We start from the raw sequence: 22452 nt of genomic DNA, 5'->3' as shown, positions 1-22452 counted from the left end.
GAGAAAAATTCGTGTCACGAAAGCCCCCGGTGATCTCGTGTACGATTTCAAGTACACGCCGTCGCGGAATTTCGCGAAATAGCTAGAAAAACGAGGCTAATCGGCCGACCGGCGATAACGGGGCGCAGAGAGGGCGGGGGTGACCGGCATAACGATCTATTTGCATGCGCATTTGTCGGCCTATATCTGCCCTATAATATTCCGCTTCGGTTTTCTCGTCTAAAAATACAGACCGCCCGCGATTTCGCCGAGGCGAAAGCCGACGAGAACCGCCATTTTCTCGGCTCGTTACCTGCCGCCGCCCTCGCCGCCCAACCGTATTTTCGCGAATTTGTTTATCTACGAACCAGCCCGAAATTGGCCTGTTATGTAAATCCCCCCGGGTCGAGCACCGCTGGCCTAGAAGATTTTCCATCGCCGCTTTCCGATAAACTTTCTACCGGCGCACACGTAACTTTACGCTTCTTTCGACACGCTTTTTCGTTCTGCTCGTTCTTCGCGGGCTCGTTTAACCCTTACGCTGATTAGTCGGATTCCTGGATAGCTAGTGTTAACCCTGAGGTTTCTCGCGGCTGGACTGCGGATTTTATACGTTCGTGACAGAAACGGATACGTGAAACACGAATTAGTAGTGGTATCAAAAGGTTGTAAGAATTCCAATGTATCATTTAGAACGTGTTAGAATTATCACAAGAAGAGATAAGCGTCAATGCAGCTCCTGTTTCGTGCAATCGATGCACAGCACTTTTTATTTCGCATAATGATCCGCAATCTACGGGTGACCTCAACAAAACTTCTGTACAGTAATTTTCGCTACTTATTGCACAAGTGCAAATGCCAAGTTTCTTTGACCTGAACCTGAACCTGAACCTGAAACTGTTTTAAGAAATTTATTTTTGAAACTTGCTGTGTGTTCTTGTCGAATAATGGGTAAATTCTGTGCTGCGGAAATGGCTTTGGGAAAATTGCTGCCACATCCTTGTAGTTTAAGACACTCGGTTGAATTTTACAGCAAGTACTCCTTAAATAACATAGAATAGGATGCGCGCATTGATTTTTCAAAGAAACTAAATTTTCTGTACGAACAAAATGGTTGAGGTTCCCTTACATTTCAAGAAGGGAAATATGTATATGTGTGGAGGTATGCAACCCTTTAATGGAAGTCGGTGTACTTCAGCGAGGCGAGTCCGTTTCTTTTTGCTATTTCTGCCGTCTCTTTGTATCGCGCGGTGCGTGCATTCAAGAACTCGTCCCGTTTATGGTGGTAATAATACACGCGCCCGGTGAATTGATACAGCAGTCGGTCTCTGCCTGTCCTCGGAGAGACAGACAGAAAGACAGAGAGACAGAGAGACAGACAGGCAGACAGAGACGCCGAGATCCCGTAGGAACATGTGTCCCCGTAGTCAGTGAAGCAAGTAATAATTGAAAAATATGTCGCCCTATTCGGCGGGACTCCTTTCTCTGTCTGTCGCGCCATTATTATCGCAACCGAGCCGGCGCGGCAGCTTGGGTGCATTAGTGTCGCGCGGCCTCGCAACCGCAAAACCACCGACCAGTCCCAACCACCATTATAAATGCATTAACTCTCCCCCTCGGTGCACCGTTCCTCCCCCTTTCAACCGCGCATCGGTCGCGTAATTTTTTATCCTTCGTTGATTTAAGTAAACTCTCTGTCCGGGGCCCCTTGCTTGTACACCGGTGCACCGTGGCTGCGCTGCGGTGCAAACGGAAGTGCAACGCTCGATAAGAGCCTCCGATCGACGATTGCACGAACGTTTAGCTTTGGTCTCTCGGAGTTGTTATGTCGTTGCATGAAATGTCTTTTTGAGAAATTCATGTCGATGTCGATCAGTGTGATCCAATACGATTCATTGTACACGAGTGGAGAAGTAAACATATTGCAGAAAGCATTCTAAACGGGGATGACAATCTTTTAATAATCTTGAAAGCGGAGATGACACTCTAGTGATCAACAAACCGTGTTGATTGCAACGGTGCTTACATTGATCAACAAGATTAACTTAGAAAAAAGTTATGCTTGTATAACGTCATCCTTTGACCTTTGATTTCCAACCTTTTGCGTGGAAGAGCTTCGATTATTGCGTTTTTCCCCGTAAAACAATATAACCCGAGGAGCTAAACATAACAATTGAATGAACGGAAGGTGTGGCCTGAATGAAAATTAACTCGTCGTCAAACAGAGTGTGGTCAACGGTCAATAAAGTGTTAGAAGAAGAAACGCTTTCGTCTCTGGCCGTGAACATTAACAATGTTTAGCTTCCATAAAGATTCGCAGTCTGATAATAGCAAACGCGACACGCTCGTTCATTGGCGACCAGGGACGGGTTCGACGGGTTCTTTCCCATAGTGGCCGTAACAACAGGCCCTTTCCAGCGTCTCGAAAAGTCGACGATCATTAAGCCCCGATGGAAGCGATCGTTACACTTTCTTAACACTTCTCTACCCTCCTTTCACCCTTCGTCGTTGTTCAAGATCCGACGCAGCACCCGGCGAACCTCTCGAGAACGATAAATCAATGACTCCTCGCTCTTTCCGCCGCCACTTCCGACCCTCTAGCTCTCTCCCTCTCTCTCCCTCTCCCTCCCTCTCTTTCTCTCTTTTTCTCTCCCTCCGGTTATTCAATCTCGATACAAAGAGCCGGCACGGCAATTAAGGGTGTTTTAGAGTGGCTGCACTCGAAAATGACCGGGCCAACCCCTGGCGAACGGTGGGGGTATTAAAAAACATTACTCATCACATAATCGCACGAGTGGTTTTCATTGCGACTTCTCGTCTCTCTTTTTTCCCCTTTACTCGAGTCTCCGCGTCTCTCTCTCTCTCTTTCGGTCTCTCCTTTTCCGCGTCGTCGTGCCGGCCAGAAAAATGAGAAATGATCGTGGCTGGATTCACAGGGGCCCTGTTTAAAATTCATGAACGATTTTACAGCTAGCCCCCCTCTCCCCATCGCGTTACAAAAGCGGGGGGAGGGGGAGAGGAGAGCCGAGGGGGGCACATCGCGAGAGAGTGGCCCACATTTTTCGACGATGCGCACCGTTGCGGAGGAACGAGGATGACTATGGCACAGGGGGCGGGATAGGGAGGGGCGGGGAGAGGATGCACCCCACGAAATATATTAATTGTCGAATTTTCCGTGCGAGCTGCATATCCGTTAGAGCCGCTTTGTCCCTTGCCAGCCACGGATCTCTTGATTATTAATTACCTGACAACTCTTCGTCCCTGCCCCCCACCCCCTCTGTTCGTTGCACCCCTCTGCGCGATTCTGTCCACCGTACCGTGAAATTCGCAGCCTCGTTTCGAAGGTATAGCTCCGTGGCGTTTTTTTTTTGCGCTTGCGATTTTTTTAAATTTCCGACGGTTTTCATGGAAAAACGTAACGAATGCCCCCCCGGGCCCGGCGCGGCGGCTCGTTAATTATCGCCTCGAATTCCGCAACGAGCGAATCGCCACGGCCTTTAATCGGGAGAGCGCGGTTGTGCTGCCGTTGCCAACTGATTTATCGTTGGTAATCGCCGACGTTTGACCGTCGGTGACCGTCAGTGACCGTCGCCGGCCACGGGATACTCCACTCTCAAACCCTCCTCCCACCGTCCTCCCCGTTCCCGGAAATTTCGCGAACACCGAACCGCCGCCGGATTTTCTAATTACCGCGCCGGTAATTAGCCGATGCGACTGATCGATACGCCGGATTATCGGACCGTGAGAGAGACCGTAAACGGGGATCGATTACCCGTATAACCGGCGTTCATCACAGGTAAACGTAATCACCGATATTATTTTTCCGTCGATTGAACGGTCACGCCCATCTGTGGAAACGGTGGGCGGGTTTTGGGATTTTTTTCGCAGAAATTCGGTAGTCTTTTTTTCACCAGCGGTCTGCTATTCGAACGCACATATCTTCGGGTAATTGTGATTAATTTTTCATAGCGAAATTTAAATAGCATCATTTTTTGCAGGCATTTTTTTAGTTGGTAGCACCCACCTGTGTGCGTGGAAAAATAGGCGGATTTTGGATCTTTTTTTCTTGAGAATTGCCTGTTCAGCTAATTAGCTATCCAGCCAATCAATTGTTCACTTAACCAATCAACTTTCAACAAAATGGCAGCAGCCCAAAGCAAACAAAACCTCATTCATCTCCCAGAACTGGTACGCTTCCAGCTCTCGCATAAGTTCATCAAATTCAATCGAATCGACTTGAAACTTTCACGAAATATTCTTCGAACATTGTACTTTGAGAAAACCATCGCAGATCAAAGCTCGATCAAATCGATTTCTTTCGCAATCAAGAGGAACCGCTTAAACTTCGACAGCTCCTTCGCGAGTTGAAACACTCGAGAGATCAGCGCGTTCATCCACGAGCACATTGCACAAATGCAGTCCCATCGCGATCACAATAAGTCCCGGCGTTACGTTTACGGTAATAACAAACGCGTAATGCGCCCTGTAACTCGAGCGAGATCACTAAATGACCAGGTGTCGCTCGATGCGAGCCTGCAATTTCCCTCTCGGCTCTTTAATAATTACACGCCGCGCAACGAGTTGCGTAATTGATCCAATTGGAATACCATTATCGTCCCGCGAGTCTCTTTCTTTGTCCTGCGCGTGTAATCAGCGCCGTAACAATGGACTCCGACGATTTCGAGGCGAGGTTTCTCTCCTCTCGGCGACAAACAAACCGTAATAGAGCTGTGCTTCGTACGGGTAAACATTCAGAAATCATTTTCTGCGCTTTTTATTCTCCGGAGAGTCTGATGACATAAATTAATATTTGTTCGAATCAATTGAAATAGGTTTTTGGAAATAACACAAACAATAATGCTGTAATAGATCTCCTGTAGATGTTAAACGTTACACGATTTCAAATAGGCACCTAATGTTCTCCTCCTTTTGTGAATAATTCATACATACAGGGAGGAATAGCAGCCTAATTGATTATAATGTACCAAAAAGACTACAACTACCTGGATTAGCATAAGAGCTAGACTAGCACAGGAAAGTGTAGGTAAAAAAGTATGATTTAATTCGGAAAACATTTATCACGATCTTACGGCACCAAACAATTTTCGCCCCGCAATTTCTCGCAAAATCGCTCTTTTTTTCGCGAACGAACAATTTCCCTTTTCCACGGTTGCTGGTCGATCCGGCAGTTCTAGATCAGCGTGGAGCAACGAACGATATACAGTGATTTCTCTATATATGTCTCCAAAGCCTGGATGATAAACGTCGTGGAATTATCCCCACTACCTCGGGGTATACCCCGTGAGGGCCAAGAAGCACGAGAGACCTCGGACACCGAGCAGTGTAAACGTAACACGGGTATGTCTCCTGCACGATACACGACGCTGGAAAGACCCGTGTTGTTGACATGTATCGAGAAGTCACTGTATCTCTGCTGTGTCTAAGGCTGCGATCACAATGATGATCACCAACCGACACCAACACATGTCTCCCGACGCTTTCGAAACCCTCGTGCATGTTTGCCGAAGTCGGATCCACTGTGATCGCAGCCTAAGGGCGCGTTCACGTTCGCAGGTGCGGCGTAGGAAGCGGCGCGCGTGGCATGATACGCGATGATTAGGCAGTGAAACTCCACGGGCTATTTGTTAGTATAATAAGCCGTCCGACAGTGTGGCCAACGTAACCACTCGCCGGCACGCCACTCCGTTTTAACGTAATTGTCCCAGATCGAGATTTACATACGTGAACGGAGATCGTCGGCTGATGGGGGAGGCGGCCCGGGTCTAGGGGATGAGGGGGTGGATTCTGGGAAATTGCGGGAAATCATGAACGGCTACACGGGTGACCCTGAACATGTCCCGCCGGAATGTTCGCCGGGGTTGGTAGTCGAAAATCGCACACCCTCTAAGAACACGCTTCAATCCCTCGGCGTCTAATTATACGTTGCGGATATCATGCATTAACACTTTGACGGCTAACGCAGCGATCTCACAAAATTCCATAAAATTAATGTAATGTATTCAACAAAATAAAAATTTAAAAGGTAAAATTTATGGCTCGAGGTAGTACCTCAATCACCTTGCATCTCCCAGACCAGAACTGGTATAGTGAATATATTAGTGTAAAAATTCATTTTTCAATCTACACAAATAATTCCGTCACCCATATATGGATTACATGACAGTCAACGTGTTAATCACAGAAATTAGCGAGCGACGTTTGAATCGGTACTCTCAAAGTACACAATGTCTCTTCATACCACAGCCGCGCTCTTCGGCTACTCAAAAGGGCAGCTACCATTGAACGTCGCAGTCAGCGAACGATTGAATGATCCATCGACTAACGATACTTCTCTCGATTCTGTTCCAGAACGAAGTGGAAGCGCCAGACGATCGTGGGCTACGAGATAATGGCGGAGAACAATTTCGCGGTGGCAGCGTTCCAGCAGCTATACGGGAGCAGTGCGGCAGCGGTCCCAGCACACCCTCCGGGTCGCTATTGGCCGTATCCGAGTGCACACGCGTTGCCGACCAACGGGCTCTTCTACCAGCAAGCCTCCGCAGCGGTGACCTTGCAGAAACCCTTGCCGTACCGACTGTTCCCTCCAACGATGATCCTGGCGCCGGGGCCCAGCAACCCCCTAGGCTCGTTGACAGCCAGCTCCAGCTTGTCCAGTCTGAGCAACTACTACAGAGACAGTCCGGAGATGGCGGACGGCAGGGACAGGGAGTCGATGGAGCGGTCCAGGCAGCGCGACAGAAGCAAAAGTCCCGTGATGAGGGAGAGGTCGCCGTTGAGGAAAGAGGAGAGGCTGTACGCGCCTTCCATGGTCCAGGCAGGGTCCAGCGGGACTCTGAACACCCTCGCCAGCAGCGCCGGCTTGTCGAACGTGAGCTACTACTACAGAGACAGTCCGGAGATCCCGGACGGCAGAGAGAGGGAGACCAGAGCGTCGAGACAGAGGGACAGGAGCAAGAGCCCGGCTCTTCGCGACAGGTCCCCGATGCGCAAGGACGACAGACTGTACCCCGCGGCGATGCTGCAACCAGGTCCCAGCAACACCATCGGCTCCCTGACGTCGTCGAACATGAGCAACGACGCCAGGGATAGGGAGATCAGGTCCAGGCAGAGGGACAGGAGCAACAGCCGCGACGGCTCGCCCATCAAAAGGGAGGACAGCCCTCAGAGCATAAGGGCGGACAGCGACGAGGAGAGCATACACGACATCTAGGTCCGGGGGTGGTTGCATCGCCGCGAGGACGATCGGTATTGAGAGAGGGGGACGACGCGGCTGGCATCGGACGAGCCCAAGGTCGCCGAGGGGAACAGGAGGTGGACCCCGTGAGGTAGACCTCGTGAAGTGGAACGGCGGAAGTGACATGGCCAGGGACATCCGGGATATCTCGTGGATAATGGGGACGGAGGAAGCGCGGTGCGGTTAACCAAAGTTTGCGATTCGGACGTTTAGGACAACGGCCCCGGACGGCGTTCGTGCGACGAACAAAACCGTGATGAACGGATCCCGAGGACAGTTTGAGAGAGGATCACGGAGTTTGTGAGCTTGTGCGCGATGTTGGGACTTCAACGGCGACGCCTCGGGGTGCGAGTAAGCTAGTATATAACTTGCGACGTTTTTTGCGACAGCAGCTTTCGGAACCGTGTTCAGTTCGTCCGTCAGATGGTGCCCAGGCAAACTGTTTACGTCCTCGCACTAAACAATGTCCCCGCCCAGTGGCGACAACAGACGGTGAAAGTCGCTGCTGACCGGGGACATTGTTTACAGCGAGAACGTGAATACATTGCCCGGGCATCGTCCGGCCCACGGACTCTACGCTTGTTTGCAAATATTGTTTATACATTGTTTCGCTCTCGGAGGGAAACTCAGTGTAGCCAGACGGGGGAAATTGAGGGGAATACGGTTACCCTCTCTCTCTGTTGCTATCGGATTGGTCACGTGACATTGTGACACGTGCACGACAAAGACGAAACGCGTCACGTGACCGGTCCGCGGCGGTAGTGGGAGATACTCACCGCTGTAGAAGGTAGAGTGGGGGTAAAGTCTTGATCTGGCTTCGCTGGAACAACTGCCGCGAGCGGCGTTACCACGCGATGTGTACTCCCCTCTAAATGCTCTCCCCTCTACCACTAAGTGTGGCTCGATTCTCCTCTAGCCTCTCTCTGCACGAGGGGATGCGTGACGTCACGTTTCCCCCACTACCGCGTATTCTCCTCGCGCGGAGAGTCGCCAGAGGGGAATCGGATGGTAGAGAGGGAAGCGCAAAGACTATTTCTGGCAACGCTGAGTCGCGAGCGAGTTCAACTTGCTGGTCGCTACGTCAGTGGCGTTTACACGCGTCACGATAGTCTCGCAACAAATGTCGCGAGTTATTTGCCAGTGTATTGGCACCTTTAGAGTACTCTCGTCTTCGATGTTCGCGGGGGTTGGAGATGGTGAAAAGGTGTTTGAAGCTGGTTCGTGAACAGCGTAAAATAAGAACGGTTCGCCCGGCTGTAGAAAGGCGAACGCAAACCATAGGTTAGGAGAGCCGGCTAGACGCGGGCACGGTTATGGTCGCGGCAGGAAGCGAGCCAATCGCGTACGAACGCGAATCTACAATTAATATGACATTAGGGGGACCTCGCCGCTCGCATGCCTGCTCGCTTGCTCGCCTGCCTGCCTGCTTGTCTGCCTGCGGGGGAAGAAATCTGAAATGACACGAAATTACACGCGCTTGCCAGACAAAAAATGAAGGGATCGAGCGACTGTACGGGGGGAGCGGCACTCCCGAGCCCCCCGAGAGGGCTCGGACTATTCAAAATAGCCGGGACCGAGCAGTTCGGTCTTCGCGATGGGAACCGTTGGAACGGTTTGGGGAGCTTTCTAGTCTTGGGACCCGGTTGTTCGAATCCCTTTTTCGGTGAGACGGTATCGTTTGAAATTCACCCTTTGCGATCCTGTATCGAGCGAGACTCGATATTCGACCTCTACACCAACTTATTTTACTGATTGCTAGACTGCGGATTTTATGCGTTTGTGATAAACATGAGTAAGTCAAAGACAAAACGGAGAGAGTATTTAAAGCTTTCAAAGGTACTATTGTACTATTCCAAACTCATTAAAATTTTAAGGGAACATATGGATTTTTTGTGCAGTCCCTGTACCTTGCAATTAATTCGGACAGTCTCTATTTCGCATAAAAATCCGCAGTCTATGAATTACATTCGTCAATAAACTGCGGATTTTATGCACTTACAGTAAAATTTGTAGGAATATCAAAAGAATTTAGGAACGTCGATACATTATTTACACTCTCCAAAATGATTAAAGAAAGTTCTATTTGATTTCGATTCCTTGCAATCGAGAAAAGATTTATTATGTATGAAGTTCAAGTAAATTTAAGACAAAAAATTCTAAAACCCTGGGAAACCAATGTTTTGAGCTCAAAATAAAAAATAGTAATTCATACGAAAGACATATTTCGATAAATAGATTAAGAAAGTGTAACAGGAAATTTCGAGATAAACTGAGAAATGAATGTTTTAATTTTTAAGCGATCGAGACCTGGATGCTCCCCGGATCTAAACAAGCCCTTTGTAAATACCCGCGCGACGCGTACTGATTGCCGCGTCGGGACAATTAACAATTGTAAATAGCTGCGAGTGGAGGTTAAGTTATGTGCACGCGGTTGGAGGATCGCGATCGAACGACGGATCGAACGATCGAGAGAACGTTTCCGGTCCGACCAGCCGCGGTAACGAGATATTTCGAAGTATTTTTCAGATTCCAGTATACGTAGATGATCGCGGGACCGCGCGTCCGAGCAATCGAAGCTTCTCGATGATTTTTCGCGAATTTTCCATTTCAGAAGCCGCTTCCTGCGAGGAAGGATAATTAAGGAGGAAGCTCTATTGCACGGCCACGACGGCCCGCGTTCGGCGATGAAATACCAGTATTATGAATGTATAAATCTTAGGCTGTAACGAGGAAAAAATGCGACAGGGAGGAAGAGGAGATTAGGGGAAACGACGGCGGTCGTTGTAAAATGTTGGCGCGATCACGAGCCGCACGGTGTAACGCGCGGCTCGACGCTAAGTAATGCAGCAACAAGTACATAATAGTATAAATCATGCTTTGTAAAATAATGTCTGTATAGCGAGAATTATTATATGGAAAATATATTATACGAAATTTAAAGCGTCACTGGTTTTCTTGCTCGCACACAATTACTTAAAACACATCAAAACTTTCTCACCGGAAATCCTTGCTCTTTTATCCGTGCGATTATTAATTTAATACTGTACTTTTATGCTTGACAGAAACCAATGTGTGAGATATAAAATAGTAAACTCTACAAAAGAATTCCAAGATGCTGGTACATTCCTCACAGTTTAGTAAAAATAAACTTTTCTTCACTGAAAATTTATGTTTCTCTATCTGCAGATTTCTGTTTTCAATTTCTACTAAGAAATCAATGCATTCTAAACTGTAAATTTAATGCGTTCGCGACAAGAATTTACCTCGATTTGAACTGATTAAAATTTATAAAAGCAGAAACGAGTCTGCCCTCTACTCTTTTTTACAATTACTCCAAAAAATTCTGTCTCGCAAATGTTACTATTTTATGACAACTGTTTCTCGCATCTCTGGCGACGCTTGCGCGCGGTCCTATTGGACCCAGGATTCGGTCGAAGCATAATTCCCGAAGTCCATGCTCGTATTTTGCTCCCGTTCCTTTTTTACCAGGCCGTAATAAGTTCGTTAGCTATAATAGAGGCGATGCGATCGACGGATAAGCAACATACGCGAGCGGAAAACATTCTAACGGTACGGTTTGTCCGCAAGTCGTACACAACTGGTAACAAGGAAGATTTAGCGAATTCCATTAGGCCGGCCATTATATTATCCGCGGGCGTAGAACTTAATTGAATATACCAGGAATTAGCACTTTCATCTCGGCCCGATGGTAATCGCGAGGCCGGAAACAATCCGCATAGATTGCGATCGACACACGTTTCGTTCCCGGCAAATGAAGAGAGAAAACTAGCCCCTGGAAAGCAGCCCAGAGACGGTTTCTTTTTTCTTTCTTTCTTTCTTTTTTCTTTCACCTATCGATCCACACTATCTCGTGCATAATGCTCGAGGGCCAGATCGGCCTTTAAACGACAGGCTCGAGTCGTTTTTCACGCGACGATGCATACTGCAACAGACTTTTACGTGTGGGTTAATGCCTGCGCAGCCATCGACTGGCCTCTCTGTTTCTCTATTTGCATTCCCATTCGCACGTGCATCCAGACTTTTACAATGTTTGCGGACAGCGAAGCGTTCTCGCGTCTGGACTGCCCATCTTCGCGCTGTTATGTCTTCTGCTAATTTTTAGCCCCTTAATTCCTTCAATTTTTAACCCCCTTTCCAGGTGTTTCCAGTTTCTTCAATTTTTCAATTTTTAGTTTTTGTCAATCTTCATATTTTTTATTTCTGCTAGGTTCGCCCTGTTAATCTAATTTTTAACCCTTTGGTTTCTGAAGATTTCAAACTAGTTCTTTTCCATTTTTATGCTTTCAGTTTCTATTTTAATTTTATTCCTTTTAATTCCTGCAATGTCTGCTCTTTTAATCTGTTCGATACTAACCCCTCAGTTTTCGACGTTATGAACTCAAATTTCCACTTTTCTTTGATGTTAAACCTTTTAATTTCTTCAATTTGTAATAATCCCGAAAGAAAATAATTAGACAACGTTACTGAGAATGACTTATTGGTTCAGAATTGAAATTGCTGTTGCTCTTAAAAGATCCATTAAATAATCCTAAAGTTATAAAACCGAAATTAATTTCACGTAATTGGGGAGATACAGGAGAACGCGCCACGCCGCAGTGCGCCTTGTCCTCCTTCTGGCTACCCGTTTTACCCTAATAGGAATAAAATAAGCCCTTGCGCCTCGGCAGTTAGCGCTCGCAGCTCCGCTCCTACATAATTGCAGCGTCGGCTGACCAACGCCGGAAATAAGCAAACGCGATTAAGCCCCAGAGCAGGCTGTCACGCTCCCCCGGGTTTTCGCCTTCGACCACTCGCAAAACTCGAGGCGAACCTTTCGCAAATTACGAGAACCGGCGGTGCCGCTCCGAAATTCGGTGCCCGGGTAATGGAGACGGGACAGCCGAGCCCGAGCCCGAGCCCGAGCCCGAGTCTCAGCTCCTCCCGTGTAATAACCGTTCGCTACACCATCCTAAGGGGACCCGGAATACTTCATTAACCCGCGACGACGTGCGCTACCGCTCGAGAAACGTTCCTCCGACACGATCATCTTCGCTTCTCTTGTTAACGAGACCCCGGGGCTTAACCCTTCACCCAACGATACACAATGTTGCGTAAACGGAACGTTTTGCTCGCAATCCTTTTCCCTGGAAATTCCTGTTACCATTGCAAATTCTGCGTTACGGTGGTCTGTCAACGTCTTGTAACAAAACTGAGCGGACCGAATGCACAACAGTAAAAATATTTTAAAGAACTTGTATTGTTGAATTATTTGCAATTCACTAAAATTGTTAAGAAAAGACATAAACGTCTATGCAACTCCTGAAATTAATGCAGATAATTTTCGGAGTATTTTCGGTAGTGTTGCGGAGTGTATGAAGTTCCATGGAGAGAATTGACTATCTGTGGCAGAAATTTGACAGGCTATGGTCGCGTGGAAAGGGGTAGGCTTTTGCTGGAGGGGGGACAGGATGCGGGGGCAGCGACGGGGGCCGCGTACTTCTGTTCCGGTGATTCTCTTTTGTCGCCGTCAGTTTCAGGATGCAGAAGCCCGGCAAAAGCACGATTTGACCGTGGGTTAACCACATCCTCTGCGCCGGTCCCCTCCGTGGTGGGGGGGGGGGGGGGGGCCGTTCTTCTTCGGTTTCCATCGAGAGCGCGCACTGAAACGTCTCGCCGAGCCGAGCCGAGCCGAACCGCGCCGCGCCGCGCCGTTTCGTTCGGGAAACGAACCTTTCGCATGGAACCCGGTCTCGCCGCGGAAAAAAATGAAACTGTGATTTCCGAGCGGCTTTCAGCTAATAAGCGCATCCGTTCTACCGGCCCCACGGTCTGCAATTATGCAAAGCGCGTAGCCGGTCGTCGCTTCTTCGAGATTTTACGAGCGGCGCGTTAAAGAACGCGATATTATTTAGCGCGCCGCACCGCGCCGAACTGCACCGGGCTGCGCGTCGAGTTTGCGCTCTTGCGATCCGAGACTCGGGCTGTCCCACGGAAGTGACGCTCGTCCGTGCTTAACCGGCACGCATGCACCGTACGAACGTGAGCATAACGTTCGGTAGAAAGTAAAAGAGCAACGCGAAACAATAATAAATATGTCCGCTTTCATCCCGGCCGATTCCCTTTCACCGAAAGATCGTTACCCACGGAGAGGCTCCTCTATCGCCGCGGAATCTCGCGATGAGAAACCGACACCGCTGTCGAAAACGTTTCTACAATTAGCCGGCGGAATCATTCGTTTCGGGACTTCCTGCCTGGCGGAACAATCGGCACCGGAACAGTAGGCAACAGGACTCGAACATCCGTTTCACACAGTTTCCAGTAACTGCGCGACGCACCGTTTCTATAAAATGGGCGGAATTAAGTCGACAATTTTCACGTCGTCCGACACGTTAAAACTAATGCTTTATTGACACAGACTGAAAAGGAAACCGACTCGCATCTGATCTCATTTGTTAAATAATTAATGTAACGAGTGTCAATGCCTCGTTCAGCTTCTAAGCGAATATTTCCTTGCCAATTAAGAACGGGTTTTTCTAGTACAGGCTATTTATCTGTACCTCCCACTAAAGTCGTAATTCACTATTATACTATCACATAAAATACAATTCAAAATACATTTTCTCATTGCTACGTTCAAGAAGCACTACTGCTGAGATGAGTTCAAAATTTAGCTGCAGCAACTTGCAGCTGCAACCACGAGGCAACAATCAATATTTCTAAAAATTACGAAGCTAATAATTTACTGTAATGTGTGAAATAAAAACCAAAAATATCGACGCAATTTTTCTCGGTTATTAAACGTTTTTGCTTTGTACGATTTCGTACAGTATTTTCCGCAGCGTGCATCTATGCAGCTCTGAATCATTGCATCTCCATGGTGCAAGGGAGAGAACGTCGGAGGGAGAAAATGATGAAGAATTTGGATAGTTCATTACAAACGCTGTTAATCCACCGGCACGGTCTAAATTACACGATAATCGAGCACAGGGTGTCGTCGTCCGGAGCATCGTCGTGTCCGCTCGAAATTGCTTCTGCGATGGAGAAGAGAAGAGAAGCGAAGAGGAGAGGAATGCGAACGGGAGGCCCGAGGCCCGGGTCAATCGATTACCGTACCGCTATCTTAGGATTGACAATTTACAAGCGACGCCGCGCGGCCCAGGCCCGTCCAGGCGACACCTACTTAATATTAATAACGCGTCCCCGGGTGGAAATACCGAGCAGACGCGGAAAGCAATTAACGGTGACTTTGAATAAAATGCAAATAACCGGTAGTCGGCCGTCGATAATCGACACCGGTAAATAAAGTTATTTCGGAGGACGCCAAGCCGCCCGTGGCTGTTCCGCTTCTACACGATCCTGAAATCCTATACTGGGTGTCTGCGATCCGTCCACGATCCTCGAAACTGTTGCAATAACTAATTTGTTCGTGGAAATCGTGTGAAAATCATCGGAAAACTTTCTGACGGCGGCGGGGGATTTTTTCCGGTAGCCATATTGGAGAACTGAGCTCGAGCTTCGTTTCGTAGAAGGAACTTTATATTTTGTATCGAATCTTACACATTTCTTGAATGAAGCATTGTACATTTTGTACAAGTGTACTTCATCTCTCTATAAAATATTCTCTATAACGATTTTCATCTGTGACTTTCCTATTGAAACTTTCCTCTTCAAACAAATTCGATAACAATGAATATTGAAGGAATTAATTGAGTGTCCACAGTAGCAAAAATTTTTTCATTTAATAGTGCAAGCTGAAAATCTGCCGAAACTGTAGAGTCCCATGCAGAAGCGAAGTCTGGCAAATAGGCGCATCAAAAATTGTCCGGTAAAATGACCCCGTCCGATTCGACGTCCATCGAAAACGTTTTTTGGTATCCTCGACATAATCAGGTGCGTACACTGGCACGGCAGACACCCAGTATACGATGTTCTTTGGTAAAGAAGGCGAGGAGCATGAAGAGGAGGCAAGAGGAAGGGGGAAAAAAGAGGATCGAGGTGAGTAAGAGCGTATAATGTGTCCAAAAGGCACCTGCCTCTTTCGAGCGTACTATCTTCCCATCGAGTGGTCGCAAGAAAAGGAGCTAGACTCGAGTTAGCCGATGTTATCTCGTTCCGAGACCAGCGAACCACTTATATCGTTAATTGCTCCCACTTCCGGCCTCCCCTCCCCGGGCTCTTTCTTTCACCATCTTCCGCCCTCGTTTACTCTCTCGTGTGCAACCCCCCCCCTCTCTCTCGCTCTCTGTCGCACTCTTTTGAAGCAGTTTTGTCTGTCAGGTACGACGCTCCGCGACTTGATGCGATGCGATGCGATACGACGCGATGCGCGCGCGCGCGCCCGCGTGTTAAGAGCACGCATTACGCGTTTAAACTTCGGAGGCACCGTTTCGCAGAGCATGAGAGGCCTTTGTGCCCTTTTACGCGGTGCCCCTCTTGTAAGCGGGATGTTCGAGCCGCCCCTGACAATGTATTACAGTTAATCGCCTCCCTCTCGAAATTATTTGCTACCCCGGCTGGTAATTTTGCGGGGAAAACGACCGCTAATTGCACGGCGCGCGGGAAAATTCGCGTTAAACTCTTCCCCGCGGATATACAGTTCGTTCAACAACAACCGAAAAGACTTATCGCGCGTTCGGAAATTTAAACCGCAAATTGAACTTCTTCGATTAAAGACTCTTGATCAATTTAATTGATCAAACCGAAATTAGAGATTTGTTCTTTCACTTCAGAAAATTTCTAAAAAAAGAATTCCATAAATTGCATGTAAAGGAAGAAATATTTTTGAAAGGGTTAAATACTACATAGTGACAACCATTATCCATGTATGGTCAATACATAATTGAATGAATAGTAATTTCACTAACCGAGTCGACATTCACAAAATTCAACTAGCAAAAAAAAAAAATGCAAAAGATTCTACAAGTATTTGGAACAATCTGAAAAAGGCACAGTGTCTTCCAATAATTTTCAAAATGGCTGCCAACCAGACGATCACCGTGCTCCACGGCTAATGGACAATTTCATTCTCAACTAGTCTCACGAACACCGGCGCACAATACACGTGCATACGGGCGAAGTTTCCATTATTGTGTGCAATTCCCGCGTGTCAGACGTTCGTTGCGAGGGTATCTCGGACTACCTGGCGTAATTAATTGAAGAATATCCAATGAAGTTCTTTTGCACGATCCCGCGCCGGTGTGTCGAGCGTATGAAATCAGTACGGAGCGATGACGATTAACCTTAATTTATGCCGGATTTTACGAGGGAACGTTAAACAGTTAACAAATTGGAGAGGAAAGTTTCATTAGAGTACGTGGATCTCGACGGAACCGTAACGGGCTGCTCTAGATTGATAGATCGTTAAACCTTCGGGAAATTGTGCTCGCAGGATCGAGGATGAACTTTTCAACGAATTAGAGACCGCTCGGAGCGTTCCGAGCATTTTCTGCTACGTTGTTATCATCGGGCTGTGGATTTTACGCATTTGCGATGAAAATGAAACCACTCATCTTTCACAAAAATCGTCGACAATCTTCCTGCAACAAAACATCAATTTTCCGACGAATGTCTGAATATCTGTCGTACTTCTCACATTTTTATTTCATATGATTGCATACCAATACACAATCTACGAGGCTCATACATATTTTAAAACGTCGCAAAAGCTACAGAAAAATCGTTGTTAATTTCCCTGCATCGGACGATCCATTTCTGAAGACTGAACGTTGAAAATTCACAAACCACGTGGCTCGTACACACGTCGAAGCGTCGTAAACGCCGCAGAAAAATCATCAATGATCGCCTAACGAACTTCAAAAGTCGGAACCCAGGCGATATTTCTCGAAAGGAATTGATCTCCGAACTGCGCCGAGCGAACGTCGAGGTGCGCGAGCATCGCCGGCGGTTTTATTAATAAAAGGTGGGAAGAAAAAGCGGCGTTCATACCGGGCAAGAAAAAGAAGTCGCCCAACGATCCGGTCGTTCTTTCTAGCGCCTCGTTTCACCGTCGTTGCTCTCGCTCGGCGATTCGTCGAAGAAGATTGAGACGAAACCAGTTAGGCTGGCGTGACGGGGCACGTAGCCGGGATGAAAAAGAAAAGAGGAAAAGGGCGAAGGGATCACACGATCACGGCGGGTAATCGTGGCCACGGTGCGAACACTGTAAACGCGTAAACGCGTAAACGCGCGTGCGTGCCCCCGAAAAATCGAGGCTCGGCCCCTGGGCTGTTTTCCGCCGGTGTTCGCCGAAATTGAGCGTAATGGGCAACACGGGCCAGGAAATTGCACCGGATCGGCATGAACACGATCCACGGTGGATCCACGAGCTATCAGCGGACGTATCGTTCCTGTTATTTTTTGCGCGACGCGCCCCGCGTGCGCGTCCCAGAATCGCGGATTAATTCGTTTTAAATTGCCCGCTAAATTATGATCGCGCGCTCGCGAATTAACCCGCAGAAAAACAAACGTGTTTCGCCGGGTGTTGTTCGCGTATCGATCACCCTCGGCGATTCCTCGGTTAACATTGTCGATTAATCTCGAATTAAGGTCAATACGATTCTCGTGCGGGGCGAGTATGCAAATACAATTTCGCTAATGACCGTGTTTCACCGTTCGAAAGTGAAACCCAGCACCGCTCGTAACTCGTACCTGTAACGATACCTGTACGGCCCGGAATTATGAAATTTAGAAGTATCTCTTACGATGATTATCGGCCGGCGAGAATTTTAATTGCGTACACGGCCGTCTCGGGCCGGTACACGCACCGACCGAGCGAGCGAGCGAGCGAGCGCGTGCGTGCAGGTGTGCCGCGCGGCCAAAATGATGATCCGGTGGCTCCGTCATTATCGAGTGTATCGTATATTATCGGCGCTCATCAATGCGACCGACGAGCGAGATTTGTCGCTCGCATCATTGCCCATTCGGGGATAACAAATCATCCTCCTACCGATCCGATCCGATCGCTTCGACGCGTAGATGAGAAGGTACCAATGCGAGATTGGATAGAAATACGTGACACCATTTTCATCAATACACAATGTTCATACTTTTAACACTTTTAATGTTTTTACACTGTTCAATCTTCTGCCTTAAATGTCTTCTGTCGTAAACGGTTCGATTTAACTTCAGATAAGGTTTTTTATTTTGCATAAAGATCCGCAGTTTATGCATCACATGTTGTATCAACTAAAATACTTTTCCTTGGGCATTATCTATTACAACTACCACCATCGCCATGTACAACCCTAATCACCGCCTGCTTGTAGGAAAGAAACGCACCCTCGAGTAATTAAGCAGTTTCTCCGGGGTAAGATAAGAAACCGCGCGTTATCAGTCCCGGAAAAACTTAGGGTAACGCTTCAAGACTCTACTAGTTTTACAAAATACGTGCTGAATGAAAGAAGACATTCTCACGGAGAAATTGCTGGTACAGTTTTCAAAAATCTTGCAAGTTGACACGACTCCACCGAACTTGAAAAATTTTTTCAGGAGTGAGATCATCGTGGACATAAAGATTGGAGTCACTTATTAAAGATTTACTGCTGACAGAAAAATGCTGAATAGGCTCAATAGGCTAATGACTCTTAAATTAGAGGTCGCACGCTTTAAAAAGAGTTTGGAATATTTGTCTTATGGTAGTTCACTGACGAAAATTTTCAGCAAAAATTGAATTCTTTTGTTCCTCTTCAAGCTTTCGCATTAATTGATTCTCGCGAACGGAACTTTATGCAAAATAAAAATGTTCCCAATTGTACGAAACAGGAGCCAAGTAAAAAGTTCTTTTTCTCTTGAATAATTTTGGTAGGTAAAGAATGATATGTTCCCAAATTCTCTTAATGTTTTTAATATTTTGAATGGTGCATACCCATTTTTCTGACAAATCTAATGAACTATGTTTCGGCGTACGTCGAGTAGAATTTTTCTAAAAACGGGGAACGGCTGTTTACTTGGCTGCCCGGTTTCCAGATCGCAGTTTCCAGGAAGGAGGACACGGGAAACCGCTTTAACGACCTCGCTGTAAAACAATACTTTCTCCGGGTGGGGTAGAGGCGGATCGCCGAAAAGTACGTTACAAGAAACGAGGGGTGTCTCGAGGAAGGAAAGGAGCGTTTCAACGGACGATGGTCCTGGGAATGGTCGGGATCGAGACGGCAGATAAGGAAGGGCCGGTGTGTCCCCGGTGTTTTCGGAGAGTTCGCGTGGTAATTGTCCCGGCCATATGCTCGTTCGAAGCTCGCCCACCGAAACGCTGACCGGTAAGCTCGAGCTTCGCATCTCGATCGCGATTCTTCTTAATTACAATATTCAAATTTGTCGGGCCTGTGGCTCCGCCATGTGCTCACGAACATTCGCTTTATAGGTGGTGCACGCTTGTCTCGTCTCGTCTCGTTTGGTTACGTTTCGTTTCGTTTCGTTTCGTTTCGGGCCCGGGCTGCGTCTATTTCAGCATCGCGTGGCCACGCGCCTTTTACGCTCGCAAATTGTCGAGGGTAACGCCGAGAAAACTGTTGGCTAAACAGTCGCCGGCTATCAAGATCGGCCGGCCGATTATTCATTAGCTTAACGCGGGCCGCATCAGATACAACGTGTAACCGGTGGCCCGCTCGAAACGCGCGTTTCGACGATTCCGGAACCGCTGCATGAATTATTTTTTTCGAACACGCGAGCTGCGAGCGACGCGCGATCCTCGACCAAGGAAAATCTGGAGCGAGAGGTTGCCGACGCATCGATAGCTCAGAATCGATGCGAGCTCTTTGATGTTTTATTGCAAGATCCGCTCGATCGTTGCTTCGCTTTTTACGAGAGTAAAATATTCGGGAAAACCAGAGCACGGCTGCATACGAGACATATTATTTAGATTGCTTTAAATTGCGCCTACTCACTTTTAGTATAAATGCATAAAATCCGCAGTGATCGTCATATTCGTGACGCTTTTCTGATTAAAATGAGACCAAACACGACGTAGTTAGCAGCGTGTTTGCTCGTTTAAATCACGATTGAGTGGAGCCTCGATTATCCGAACCGATCTCTTCATCGATTTCTTTAGATCTTATATTTTCTGAGATGCCAAGCCCATCGGCAATCAACAGGTTACGCGTTGCATGAAATATTATCTTATACTTATTCAGCTTCTATTAACATGCAAAATGTCTCATTTATTTTGCCCAATATTGCATTACCGAATGGAGTGAAGTAGAAATTGTTTCTTTTGCAATGAATAGACGAAAATACGAATAAGAGGAGACAAGAGAAAATTCCCATGCGGAAAGATTTTTCTCGCAAGACGAACAATCATCTAACGGGTCACGACTGAAAAGATGGAAAAGAAATCTTTACAAACGAATCAGCAAAAACACATATGAAGAAGTGCAATATTTCCGTGCGGAAACATTTGTTTGACAGGATACACGTTCTTGTAATGGATCAGGATTGACCCAGCCGAGATTGGCGAGAGGAGAACTTGCTTTTGGGAATTAGCGAATTGCGGCAGGAAAAATCGGTTGGCAAATCGCGCGTATTTGGATCGCGGTTTCACGAGGGTGAGTAATACCGGGGCAGCAGCTGTTCGGCAATGATCGGCGAAGACAGAATCATTACTTAACCCCGGTACACCGTGCGCGGTGGGTAGGGACTATAAGTACACACTGGATGGCCAGTTTACGTGCGTAAAGCCGTGGACTCCAGCGGCGGTAAATTGATAAAGTGGGTGACAAGTCGTTAAATCACCGGCAGGTACGGTCATCGAGATGCGATTGCATGTGCAGTCGCAGTCTCGCGTGTGCGCGCCTCTGCAACCGGCGACGAGATCGAAGGAGAGAGAAAGAGAGAGAAAGAGAGAGAGAGAGAGAGTACAAGAAAACCAGACCACTAGACAGAGAGTGGATGAAAGAGAGAAAATAGAAAGAGAGAGAGGAGAGGAGAGGGAGATAAAAGCAACAGCGGCGAGGAGAAAGGAGGAAGCGGAGAATCAGATTTAGCAATCGGCGATATATTCCAACCATCAACATTTTTGTAAGTTATCGTTTTAGCGCGCGCGCGCGCGCCCCCGAACAACGACATTTGCATACGTATTTCGTAAATCATTCATAAAATACGTGGCCAACGGGATTTACGAGTTTCGACCCGGCGAGACTGCTTTACGATCTTTATTCGATTTTTTGTACAGGCGGCGGGTGCGCGCATATAAATGCGAGCATTCGCTCGTTATCGGAGTCTCATTATTTGAAAATAAACGGTCCCGGTTAGCGAACGATTCCAGAGACTGGGACAGTTTATTCGGAACGATTTCCGAGGCCGGGGAGCCACGATAAATTAGGTGAATCGGAAGGGGGCTCGGACGTTGCAGGTGGATTCCAATTAGAGAACGGGAGAGAACGATCAGTGTTTACCTGGACCTTGTCGCGAGCGGCGTTCGCCTAAATCGGTATTTTTCACCTCTACTACATTGTCGATGCACTTTCATCCAAAACGATCATATAATTGTTTTAGTTTTGTTAACACTGAGTCTACCGCTGTTGCTCAAGCTGGCCAGTTTTATATATTTTGTTCCACGATTATTCAAATTATAAAGATCTCCAATGGAAAATGGTGGAATTATTCAAGCAAATGCAAAGCAGTAAAAATATCTGAAGAATTTAGAGATGATATTGTATTATTTCCTATTTCTTTTTAAAATGATTAATAAAAGAAATACATATCTATGTAACTCCTGTAAAAACCTACTCATAATTGAGTCCTTAGAGTTAGGATAATAATAAATTTAAAATTAGTAGATCATCGTATTTCATTGCTGCAGCCAGAATAGCTTACAAATCGTTCTTTCTTCTTGTAATCTCCCGAGCCTGGGAGTTTCCGGGGCTTTATCGAAACGTTCTCTCGGTCATTTTCTAAACGACTTTTTCGGAAAAGAACCTCTCGGGCCGGTTCGGGCTATTTGGAGAAATTAGCAGGTGTGTCGTTGAACGGCTCCAGCTGCTCAGAGAACGTAGCTAATTTTTTCCCCAGCTTTTTTTATTCGTCCAAAGGGAAAGAGAAGGAGAGAGCGCGCGTTCGCGTTGAAACGATGGAAATGGATTCTTCCTTTCGAGTTACCGAACAATTACTATCATCTTAAGGGATGACTCGGCAAACGGATTCAAGATCGGTGGATATTATCCACCGAGACGGCTTCTGGGGCGTCGAGGATAAAGGACAAGGCGAAACTCGGAACACCGGGGGAC

General features: G+C 47.2%; 1 protein-coding gene across 1 annotated transcript in view; it reads left to right on the top strand.

Annotated features, from left to right (window-relative positions):
* LOC143359559 (uncharacterized) overlaps positions 1–8062 on the top strand; it is a 38182-nt gene extending 30120 nt beyond the window's left edge. Inside the window, exon 3 of the mRNA XM_076797554.1 lies at positions 6349–8062. Coding sequence (XP_076653669.1) covers positions 6349–7210 — 862 coding nt within the window. The 3' untranslated portion in view covers positions 7211–8062. The remainder of the gene's footprint in view (positions 1–6348) is intronic.
* The last annotated feature ends 14390 nt before the right edge of the window (positions 8063–22452 follow it).

The sequence above is a fragment of the Halictus rubicundus genome, chromosome 12 (genome assembly GCF_050948215.1).
Source record: "Halictus rubicundus isolate RS-2024b chromosome 12, iyHalRubi1_principal, whole genome shotgun sequence".
NCBI classification, from domain to species: Eukaryota; Metazoa; Arthropoda; class Insecta; order Hymenoptera; family Halictidae; genus Halictus; species Halictus rubicundus.
Note: the sequence above shows the minus strand (reverse complement) of the source record. Positions and strands in the feature narration are given on the sequence as shown.